Source organism: Littorina saxatilis, linkage group LG11, assembly GCF_037325665.1.
Source record: "Littorina saxatilis isolate snail1 linkage group LG11, US_GU_Lsax_2.0, whole genome shotgun sequence".
Classification (NCBI taxonomy): domain Eukaryota; kingdom Metazoa; phylum Mollusca; class Gastropoda; order Littorinimorpha; family Littorinidae; genus Littorina; species Littorina saxatilis.
This window is the reverse complement of record NC_090255.1, coordinates 44,294,299-44,307,128: the sequence shown is the minus strand read 5'-3', so window position 1 is coordinate 44,307,128 and position 12,830 is coordinate 44,294,299. Positions and strand designations below refer to the sequence as shown.

The following is a 12,830-nucleotide window of genomic DNA, read 5'->3' as shown; positions in this document are numbered from 1 at the left end:
ACCAAATGAAACTAGAAACCTCATGTTCGGCACACACCGTATGCACCACAATTCCAAACTTCTCTCCAAATTTCGGCTCAATTGAACCCAGAGTACCAGCGATACAAGTCTAATCCAAAGGCAGACAGACAGACAGACAGACAGACACAGACAGACACAGACAGACACAGACAGACAGACAGACAGACAGACAGACAGACACAGACACAGACAGAGGGTTTTTCATGTTCAAGGTCATTCAGTAATTTATTCAAAATGAAACTGCTGTAGTTTTGATGGTTAAGTGTGTGTGTGTTATCAACACAATTATTCATATGGCACGAACATTTTACATTTTCTCTCTTTTGTTTCGAAGTTAAAACGGTGCAACAAATGGCTGTGGTCTAAACACAAGCTGTGACTCGCATGTCACGTGTTCTTATTGTGTGCCTCTGTGTCATCAACATGCAGTCAATAGAAGAACTGTATCTGGAGACATATTTGTCATACATCAATGAATTTGTGTGTGTGTGTGTGTGTGTGTGTGTGTGTGTGTGTGTGTGTGTGTGTGTGTGTGTGTGTGTGTGTGTGTGTGTGTGTGTGTGACTTGAGGCGAGGAAGCTCGAGTGTATACTGCTAGTATTAGTGAATGTATTTTTATACTTATGCTGTCCAGTGTTGTTTTTAAATCAATGTTGTTGATCATTTTGTATAAATAATGCGTGTGCTGGTGTATACGGCTGGATTGTAATGTTTCTTAACCGCAATGTCATCACAAATTCCCAACCTTGGGCAATTAAAGATTCTGTATTCTGTATTCTGTATACTGTATTCTGTATTCTATATTCTGTATCATTTCTCGGCGGCGTTCTTTTCTTTGAGCTGATTGAATTCCAACTGCGGAGCTGAAACGGAACAATTTGAACGGGTTTCTCGGCTAGGGAAATCTGTTTTGGTGGGGAAAGGTCCTTTAAAGTTAAGTGTAGAAGCGACAACGGCCGATTCGAATTTGAGGACACCCACGTGTGTCTATCACTTGCCCCTTTGGAATTGATAAAAGTGTTCTCGTGGTATAATCAACGGATAAATCAGCCTACCGCAAGAATGTCCCACAGGTGATATGATTCGTCTTCCAGGAATAAGATAGCTTACCCGAGACATGTTTGCACACATGAACTACGCGCAAAGTCAAAAAGTCAGACGAAGAATCATCAACACTCACTTGTTCGCAGATGGCTTCGAGTACAGGGGGTGCACTGACCTAGCCTCAAGAACCATGTGTCCCCTGAAACTGTGCATGATATATCTTGTTTTACTTTCTTTCACTGATTGATTTATTGCCCAAGCAGACACAGCAATAACCACTGTATAGTCAGAGTCCCATTCATTTACACACAATTATAGCTAGCAAGGGCGAAACGGACAGACAGACAGACAGACAGACAGAGACACACAGACAAACAGACAAACACACACGTAAACACCCCCCCCCCCCCCCCCGCGGGTTAGGGGGCAGAATTTACCCGATGCTCCCCACCATGTCGTAAGAGGCGACTAACGGATTCTGTTTCTCCTTTTACCCTTGTTAAGTGTTTCTTGTATAGAATATAGTCAATGTTTGTAAAGATTTTAGTCAAGCAGTATGTAAGAAATGTTAAGTCCTTTGTACTGGAAACTTGCATTCTCCCAGTAAGGACATATATTGTACTACGTTGCAAGCCCCTGGAGCAATTTTTTGATTAGTGCTTTTGTGAACAAGAAACAATTAACAAGTGGCTCTATCCCATAAAATATGACATTTTAAACATATTGAGACAGTCAGTGTTACTCCGAATATGAGTTTGTGATGGACTCAAACATGACTTGAATAAAGGAAATTCCAATGTTTTATCGATTGAAATACTGGCCGGGGTTGATATATGAGAAACACGCACCCCATCATCCTCATTCCGAGTCCCGATCAACCGGAATACTCTTCCTGTCTCAACGGAAAAGCGACTTCATCTCATTGGTTCAATTTCACACGTGAGTAAAAGGTCGCCTGAACTTTACAGACCATTAAATCTGAAACCTTCGGCACTTTTAAAGAGAGGGATTAGTGTTTGACACTGTAGATGTATGCACGTGCTATATATAGTGGTCGTTGGATTGCGTGTGTGGAGCAGCGTGGTGTCGTGAACCTGACTGAACACAAGCACTGGTTCGCTCACTCTTTCTCTGTCTCTTTCTTAGTCTGTCTCCCTGTCTCTCTCTTGGTGTCTCCGTCTGTCTCTCTCTGTATCTGTCTCTCTCTCTCTCTCTCCCCCTCTCTCTCTCTTTCTCTCTCTCTGTATATATATATATATCTGTCTCTCTCTGTCTGTTTCTCTCTTTCTCTTTGTACAGGGTGACCCCCCAAAAAAGAGTACCCAAACAAAGCGTCATAAATTGAACAAAAATAAAGCAATCTTCATAACATTTATTTACACACACAAGTAGCCTCTGCGTGATTTGCACAGAAAGTTTTAGCGTTCTAGCTTGTCTTTCAGGAAAGTTATGCTCATTCTACAGAACATGCTCCAAATGGCCTCCGCGCCGATTCAGGCAAACTTGAACTCGCCGCGCAAAGTTATCAATCACCCGCACACACTCCTGTTGCGAGATTCCGCGAATGGTTGTTGTGATGGCTCGCTTGAGTTCTGCGATTGTCTGTGGGTTGTTCCTGTAGACGTTGTCTTTCAGGAACCCCCAAAGATAGAAATCTGGGGGATTTAAATCCGGGGGAGGCCATTTGGAGCATGTTCTGTAGAATGAGCATAACTTTCCTGAAAGACAAGCTAGAACGCTAACATTTTCTGTGCAAATCATGCAGAGGCTACTTGTGTGTGTAAATACATTTTATGAAGATTGCTTTATTTTTGTTCAATTTATGACGTTTTGTTTGGGTACTCTTTTTTTGGGTCACCCTGTATCTCTCTCTGTATACGCTGTGCATCATCATCTCCATCATCATCATCATCATCATCATCATCATCATCATCATCATCACATGTCTAATTTTCCCCACCTCTTTTTGTTGTTAACTTTTTTATCATTTTTTTTATCATTGTGTGTCTGTGCGTCCCAAGGACAGATTGTTAGTTGAGGCATAGCCTTAAATCTTAATCCTTGTAAAATAAAGTTCAATTTAATTCAATTCAATTCTCTGTATCTCTCTCGGTCTCTCTCTCTCTGTCTCTCTTTGTCTCTCTCTCTCTCTGTCTCTGTCTCTCTCTCTGTCTCTCTCTCTCTCTCTCTCTCTCTCTCTCTCTCTCTCTCTCTCTCTCTCTACCGCAACACGGTGGCCTAGTGGTAAGGCGTCCGCCTAGTGAGCGGGAGGTCGTGGGTTCGAACCCCGGCCGGGTCATACATAAGACTTTAAAATTGGCAATCTAGTGGCTGCTCCGCCTGGCGTCTGGCATTATGGGGTTAGTGCTAGGACTGGTTGGTCCGGTGTCAGAATAATGTGATTGGGTGAGACATGAAGCCTGTGCTGCCACTTCTGTCTTGTGTGTGGCGCTCGTTAAATGTCAAAGCAGCACCGCCCTGATATGGCCCTTCGTGGTCGGCTGGGCGTCAAGCAAAAAAAACAACAAAAAATCTCTCTCTCTCTCTCTCTCTCTCTCTCTCTCTCTCTCTCTGTCTGTCTCTCTGCCTCTCTCTCTATCACTGTCTCTCTCTTCCCCTTTTCTCTGTTGTTCCTTCCCTCTCGCCCCATCGCCCTCTCCCTTCCACCATTCCTAACTCCTCTCTCGAATCTTTGTATCTCACTCTCCCACCGTCCTTCTGTCCCACGTTCTGTCTGTAGCCTACTCCTTCTGCGTGACGGAAAAGTGACTTCCAAGCTTTTTCTTTCACGTGTTCCATTTCTCATGCGAGTGAAATATCACATTATTTTTACAGGCCATTAGCTCGTAACCCGTCGACAGGTTCAAAGAGAGGGATTAGTGTTTGACACTTTCGATGCACTAACGTGATAAATAGTGGTCGTTATTCGGGTGTGTAGAAGAATGTTTTGTCATCAACCTTATTGACCACAAGAACTGGTCATCCACTCTTCAAGCAATCAAGCATTAGTTCGTAAACCGTCTGTTACGAAGGGTTTTTACTGAAAGTGTCTGTGTGTAAATAACTATTCTATCAGAAATGCATGTCCTAACTCTGTTTACTAAATCACACACACACAGCACTCAAACTAGGCACAAAGACTTAACAAGTTATTGCCCTTTGCCCTCGTACCTATATTTCATTCTTATTCCCCCCTCTGCTTCTTTCTCTCTGTAAACTTGTAGGGCTAGTTATTTTTCGGTAACTTACCCAACAACCAAAATCACTTACCCAACAACGGGCCTGAATCCTCGATAGCTCATGGGTAGAGACTGTACACATTGTGGATCTACTTTTAGCGACTCAAAAGTTCAGAACACTCTAATGTACAAAATATACATTTCTGGAGCAAACAATACAACCATACTGCATTTAAACCAGCAACTACAGACTTGAACACATGAATCTCAATATAAAATCCATGAGTTTGGTTGTTTTCTGAATTCAGATCTGCCGTGCACAATCGTTTATCCATATACCTAAATATAGGTCCCTGGTTTATCGCCAGCAAGATTCCAAGGAAAAGTAACTCTCATACTTTGTCTAGCGACACGAGTAGTTCCCCTTCCAGATTTCGGCTGCATCGACAAGACTGCAATCCGACGGTCAGTTTTCAACAATATTTCATTTTATAAACAGATCACACGCAATCAATTGCAAACATTTAATCAACTTAAAGAACATGCAGCGGTTTTATACACTATTTTTCCCCAGAAAACTGAACTTCATACAGTTTTTAACGTTGGAACACGGGTGTAAAACTTCGTCTGCTAGTCACATTGGAGGAAAGAGCATTTCCTGAGCGATACCAAAACATGAACAGAACACACACTACTGCAGTAAAATTGAAATCAAGAATGCTGCAGGAAAACGGTGATGTTGTTTTACTGGAGAAAAACTGTTTACACTTTTTCTTCAGCATTTTGGCATTATTCAGTTATTCTGCAGAAAAACAGAAATGCTGGAGAAAAACTGTCTTTTCTGCAGCATTTCTGCATAATGTCATCGTTCGCCGAAGCAACGGGTTTTTCTGGAGCAAAACATTTTACTGTAGTAAAATTGAAATCAAGAATGCTGCAGTAAAACGGTGCTGTTGTTTTACTGCAGAAAACCTGTTTACACTTTTTCTGCAGCATTTTGTACTGGCTCATTATAATGTTGGAGCACGCGAGCCCCCCTCTGTCGAGAGATGGACTCATCCAGAATTACCAATAGTTGTGCGTGACACGAATGTATTTTGTCTGTCTGACTTCCTTTCTGCCGGAAGTTCAAAGTTTCAAATTTGAAATTGTTCACGTTCGGCCGCCATTGTGAAGTTGAATATAATGCCCTTATGCTACACGCCTTCTGATTGGTACACTGCGGAACAAACTATTATACTATCCCAGGGGGCGACGAATACAAACGCTACTTTACAAGGTCGTTCGTTTTTCTCCAGAAAAACGGTCACAGACTATTCTGAAGAAAAAGTTAATCGCAATAATGCTGCAGAAAACCAAGTAAACATTATGCTTCAGATAAAACGGTTTTACTGCAGTAAAAAACGTTGCTTCGGCAAAAGATGACATTGTGCAGAAATGTTGCATAAAAGACAGTTTTTCTCCAGCATTTCGGTTTTTCTCCAGAATAACTGAATAATGTCATAATCCGCCAAGAGCCAGTACAAAATGCTGCAGAACAAATGTAAACAGGTTTTCTGCAGTAAAACAACAGCACCGTTTTACTGCAGCATTCTTGATTTCAATTTTACTGCAGTAAAATGTTTTGCTGCAGAAAAAAACGCTGCTTCGGCGAAAGATGACATTATGCAGAAATGCTGCAGAAAAGAACGGGTTTTCTCCAGCATTTCTGTTTTTCTGCAGAATAACTGAATAAAGTCATAATCCGCTAAGGATAGTTTATCCTTCATACTGTACTTGATCGCCTTTTGCTCAAAACATCCCGGAGTCCACGTGTCTAAATTAAAGAGCTTAATCTTATGGAACCTCGATCTCGTCCAAAGCCTCGTGCAATCGTTTACGTCTAAGCAAAAGGACGTCATTATGGAAAATATAGCGTGATGTTTCAGTTCTAAAAACGCTTTGATGGGAAACAGCAAGCGCAAACGTGTTCCCAGAATGACGTGTGTCACGGTGACTTTGGCATCACGAGCAGTGGAACAGCAGGTGTCCGCCAGACTTGTTTGACACGGTGACTTTGGCATCACGAGCAGTGGAACAGCAGGTGTCCGCCAGACTTGTTTGACACGGTGACTTTGGCATCACGAGCAGTGGAACAGCAGGTGTCCGCCAGACTTGTTTGACACGACCTCAATTACATGATATACTTCTTTTTGTTTTCTTTGTTGTTGTTGACATACTTAAACGTATGAATTGAACGAAATTGTTATCTCGTGTGTGGTCTCTCTCACGTTGTTAGAATAAACTGCATTTGACGACCATAATACTGACACTTTTCTAGTCACTCTGCATTTGACGACCATAATACTGACACTTTTCTAGTCACTCTGCATTTGACGACCATAATACTGACACTTTTCTAGTCACTCTGCATTTGACGACCATAATACTGACACTTTTCTAGTCAGTCTGCATTTGACGACCATAATACTGACACTTTTCTAGTCACTCTGCATTTGACGACCATAATACTGACACTTTTCTAGTCACTCTGCATTTGACGACCATAATACTGACACTTTTCTAGTCACTCTGCATTTGACGACCATAATACTGACACTTTTCTAGTCACTCTGCATTTGACGACCATAATACTGACACTTTTCTAGTCACTCTGCATTTGACGACCATAATACTGACACTTTTCTAGTCACTCTGCATTTGACGACCATAATACTGACACTTTTCTAGTCACTCTGCATTTGACGACCATAATACTGACACTTTTCTAGTCACTCTGCATTTGACGACCATAATACTGACACTTTTCTAGTCACTCTGCATTTGACGACCATAATACTGACACTTTTCTAGTCAGTCTGCATTTGACGACCATAATACTGACACTTTTCTAGTCACTCTGCATTTGACGACCATAATACTGACACTTTTCTAGTCACTCTGCATTTGACGACCATAACACTGACACTTTTCTTGTCACTCTGCATTTGACGACCATAATACTGACACTTTTCTAGTCAGTCTGCATTTGACGACCATAATACTGACACTTTTCTTGTCACTCTGCATTTGACGACCATAACACTGACACTTTTCTGGTCACTCTGCATTTGACGACCATAATACTGACACTTTTCTAGTCACTCTGCATTTGACGACCATAACACTGACACTTTTCTAGTCACTCTGCATTTGACGACCATAATACTGACACTTTTCTAGTCAGTCTGCATTTGACGACCATAATACTGACACTTTTCTAGTCAGTCTGCATTTGACGACCATAATACTGACACTTTTCTAGTCAGTCTGCATTTGACGACCATAATACTGACACTTTTCTAGTCACTCTGCATTTGACGACCATAATACTGACACTTTTCTAGTCAGTCTGCATTTGACGACCATAATACTGACACTTTTCTAGTCAGTCTGCATTTGACGACCATAATACTGACACTTTTCTAGTCAGTCTGCATTTGACGACCATAATACTGACACTTTTCTAGTCACTCTGCATTTGACGACCATAATACTGACACTTTTCTAGTCACTCTGCATTTGACGACCATAATACTGACACTTTTCTAGTCAGTCTGCATTTGACGACCATAATACTGACACTTTTCTAGTCAGTCTGCATTTGACGACCATAATACTGACACTTTTCTAGTCACTCTGCATTTGACGACCATAATACTGACACTTTTCTTGTCACTCTGCATTTGACGACCATAATACTGACACTTTTCTAGTCACTCTGCATTTGACGGCCATAATACTGACACTTTTCTTGTCACTCTGCATTTGACGACCACAATACTGACACTTTTCTTGTCACTCTGCATTTGACGACCATAATACTGACACTTTTCTTGTCACTCTGCATTTGACGACCATAATACTGACACTTTTCTAGTCACTCTGCATTTGACGACCATAATACTGACACTTTTCTAGTCACTCAGCATTTCACGACCATAATACTGACACTTTTCTAGTCAGTCTGCATTTGACGACCATAATACTGACACTTTTCTAGTCACTCTGCATTTGACGACCATAATACTGACACTTTTCTAGTCAGTCTGCATTTGACGACCATAATACTGACACTTTTCTTGTCACTCTGCATTTGACGACCATAATACTGACACTTTTCTAGTCAGTCTGCATTTGACGACCATAACACTGACACTTTTCTAGTCACTCTGCATTTGACGACCATAACACTGACACTTTTCTAGTCACTCTGCATTTGACGACCATAATACTGACACTTTTCTAGTCAGTCTGCATTTGACGACCATAATACTGACACTTTTCTAGTCAGTCTGCATTTGACGACCATAATACTGACACTTTTCTTGTCACTCTGCATTTGACGACCATAATACTGACACTTTTCTAGTCAGTCTGCATTTGACGACCATATTACTGACACTTTTCTAGTCAGTCTGCATTTGACGACCATAATACTGACACTTTTCTTGTCACTCTGCATTTGACGACCATAATACTGACACTTTTCTAGTCAGTCTGCATTTGACGACCATAATACTGACACTTTTCTAGTCAGCTGCATTTGACGACCATAATACTGACACTTTTCTAGTCAGTCTGCATTTGACGACCATAATACTGACACTTTTCTAGTCAGTCTGCATTTGACGACCATAATACTGACACTTTTCTAGTCACTCTGCATTTGACGACCATAATACTGACACTTTTCTAGTCACTCTGCATTTGACGACCATAATACTGACACTTTTCTAGTCACTCTGCATTTGACGACCATAATACTGACACTTTTCTAGTCACTCTGCATTTGACGACCATAATACTGACACTTTTCTAGTCACTCTGCATTTGACGACCATAATACTGACACTTTTCTAGTCAGTCTGCATTTGACGACCATAATACTGACACTTTTCTAGTCACTCTGCATTTGACGACCATAATACTGACACTTTTCTAGTCACTCTGCATTTGACGACCATAATACTGACACTTTTCTTGTCACTCTGCATTTGACGACCATAATACTGACACTTTTCTAGTCAGTCTGCATTTGACGACCATAATACTGACACTTTTCTTGTCACTCTGCATTTGACGACCATAATACTGACACTTTTCTTGTCACTCTGCATTTGACGGCCATAATGCTGACACTTTTCTAGTCACTCTGCATTTGCCGACCATAATACTGACACTTTTCTAGTCACTCTGCATTTGACGACCATAACACTGACGTCCGGCAACTCTCGCGTTGCTCTCTCTTGACCTTGCCGTGACTTGCTCTTAGAGTGGTCAGCCCTGACTTAAAGGAAACGACCGACCGAAACTAGAGAGTTCATACCAATGTAACCGTGTGCCAAATGTACTTTACCCTGATCACGGGGTCAAATATAACTGAGTGCCCCTTTCTCACCAAGCTCAAACACTCAAAGCAACTGACACAAGTTAAATTACCCGGTTCTTTATTTCCATAAGATGATGAGGGGAAAATGTGGGAAAGCGGGGGTTTACCTTCAAATACAAAACTTCCAATGTATTACTCTCTAGAACTAAACAACCCAAAACAACACTCTAAATCCTTTACTCTAAAGCTATGCTCTAGATTCCCACTCTAAAACTATGCTTTAAAACAACACTTTAAATCCTCCCTCCAAACTACACTCCAAAGCTCTACTCTAAATCCTCACTCTCAACTTTAATAAAAAAAACACACACACAATAGAACTCTAATCTAAAACAAACGAAATCTAAAAAAACAACCTAAAAACAATTCTTAAAAAAAAAACAATCTGACAAAACCTCTCTAACAAAACCTGACTAAAATCCCTCTACTAAAATTAACTGCACCCCTCAAACGAAACCTAGTCTACAAAAACCTAACTGAACCCTAACTGAACCCAACTAAAAAACCTCAACTAAAACCCCATCTACGAAAACCCCGTCGCACACTCCGCCATCCTGCAAATCACAGAATGCACGCCGTAAGCATACGTAAACAACTCAACAATGTCAACTACCACAAACTAAATCCTTTAAAACAGCAAAACACATCATTCCTTCCAAATAACATGCCTACAATACCGTTTTCTCAAGCACTCAAACGGTTTTCTAAAGCGTTCAATAAACAAAAGTTTTCCCGAACATTCAACTCACAAAACAATCTACTTGAACATTCAAATAAATCCTCCCACAAACAGCATACTCTTCTTCTCACTGGTTACTCATTTACAGAAAGAAAAATGTGTTAACCCACCAGCAAAGAAATCTTCACATCCCGAAAGGATTTCAGCCCGTGACAGACATGTCACACAGCGGCGTCAAGAAAACACACCGTACAAGATATACGTTGTCTCCACTCCAAGATTCCAAGCAAAAAGAACGCCTCAGCGGCCCACCACACCCCGCGTGCCTACGTCACAAGGTTAAAACAAGTTCAACCCAAAGGGGTGTTGGGTACCTTTACTTTCTTTCTTTCTTTAGTTGGCGTCCAACGTCGCCTTCAACTATTCAAGGTTACATCGCGGCGGAGGAAAAAAAGGAGATGGGACAAAGCCACTGTCAATTGTTTCTTGTTCACAAACACACTAATCAAAAATTTACTCCAGGGGCTTATACCAAAAAGCGATCATTTTATCTATGCAAATTTAAGAATCGGCTCTTCCGCTAGACCATTTCACTACCGAAAAAAACACAGTCTCGGAAACCTTAGTGGATCCCCGATAGTACAGAGGTACCACGAGTTCACGAGTTCAAACGGATGTACACAAGTGCATGTGCACCGTAACTGTCGTCGGTCACAAGCTCACACCAACAACAAAAACAACCGACACACACAAAAACACAGCTAAAACACAGCTAAAACACAGCTAAAACACAGCTAAAACACAGCTAACACACAGCTAACACACAGCTAAAACACAGCTAAAACACAGCTAAAACACAGCTAAAACACAGCTAAACCAACATCAACAGCAGCAACAATGAAATATAACATTACCAACACGACAATGAAGCAATCAAGAAATCAACCCTCCCGTCAACCAAGAAATCAACCTTCCCGTCAACCAAGAAATCAACCCTCCCGTCAACCAAGAAATCAACCCTCCCGTCAACCAAGAAATCAACCCTCCCGTCAACCAAGAAATCAACCCTCCCGTCAACCAAGAAATCAACCCTCCCGTCAACCAAGAAATCAACCCTCCCGTCAACCAAGAAATCAACCCTCCCGTCAACCAAGAAATCAACCCCCCCGTCAACCAAGAAATCAACCCTCCAGTCAACCAAGAAATCAACCCTCCAGTCAACCAAGAAATCAACCCTCCCGTCAACCAAGAAATCAACCTTCCCGTCAACCAAGAAATCAACCCTCCAGTCAACCAAGAAATCAACCCTCCCGTCAACCAAGAAATCAACCTTCCCGTCAACCAAGAAATCAACCTTCCCGTCAACCAAGAAATCAACCCTCCCGTCAACCAAGAAATCAACCTTCCCGTCAACCAAGAAATCAACCTTCCCGTCAACCAAGAAATCAACCCTCCAGTCAACCAAGAAATCAACCCTCCAGTCAACCAAGAAATCAACCTTCCCGTCAACCAAGAAATCAACCCTCCAGTCAACCAAGAAATCAACCCTCCCGTCAACCAAGAAATCAACCTTCCCGTCAACCAAGAAATCAACCCTCCCGTCAACCAAGAAATCAACCCTCCCGTCAACCAAGAAATCAACCTTCCCGTCAACCAAGAAATCAACCTTCCCGTCAACCAAGAAATCAACCCTCCCGTCAACCAAGAAATCAACCTTCCCGTCAACCAAGAAATCAACCCTCCCGTCAACCAAGAAATCAACCCTCCAGTCAACCAAGAAATCAACCCTCCCGTCAACCAAGAAATCAACCCTCCCGTCAACCAAGAAATCAACCTTCCCGTCAACCAAGAAATCAACCCTCCCGTCAACCAAGAAATCAACCCTCCCGTCAACCAAGAAATCAACCCTCCCGTCAACCAAACAGGAGTAAACACATAGCTCTTCGGGAAATACTAATATGTAGTACCATTTTATTTCTCACCTCAAACATGACAAGGTAGATGAACCTGTTTTGTGTTTACCCTTTTCTTGGTTTTATGATTCTTTTATTTTTGTTCTATCCTTTCTTGCTTTGATGACTGAGTTGTGTGAACCCTTTTCTCTTTTTAATGAATCAATTAGGACATTTACAATGCAGCATTCTTAAACATAAAACCGCTTCTTTAAATCTTGCTTCGGTAAGCAATCCACAAAAGAACGTTCCTTAACTCTCTTTACTCCGAGACTTTTGCAAGAGTGATCAACCTTGAGACGACAACGGTCAGAACCTTCTAACCCAACAGAGTTTCCCCCCTGTACTGTGACCACCCCGTCTGGCCAAGCAATGAAGTTAACCGATGTCATGATGCAGATTTCCTGTCCGTCTGGGTGTATTACTATGCATCAATGGAAACACACAACGCTCTCATTCTTGACGCTGTCCGCCATCTTTGATGACATGAGAAGACGAGGGGACATTACTCGCCTACGTTTCCG

General features: G+C 41.7%; 1 protein-coding gene across 1 annotated transcript; it reads left to right on the top strand.

Moving 5' to 3' along the window:
* The first annotated feature begins 10,572 nt into the window (after window positions 1-10,572).
* LOC138979591 (circumsporozoite protein-like) lies at window positions 10,573-12,293 on the top strand. Its single transcript, XM_070352302.1, has 2 exons — window positions 10,573-10,603; window positions 11,293-12,293. The coding sequence occupies exons 1-2, from the start codon at window positions 10,573-10,575 to the stop codon at window positions 12,291-12,293; spliced, it is 1,032 nt and encodes a 343-aa protein (XP_070208403.1).
* The last annotated feature ends 537 nt before the right edge of the window (window positions 12,294-12,830 follow it).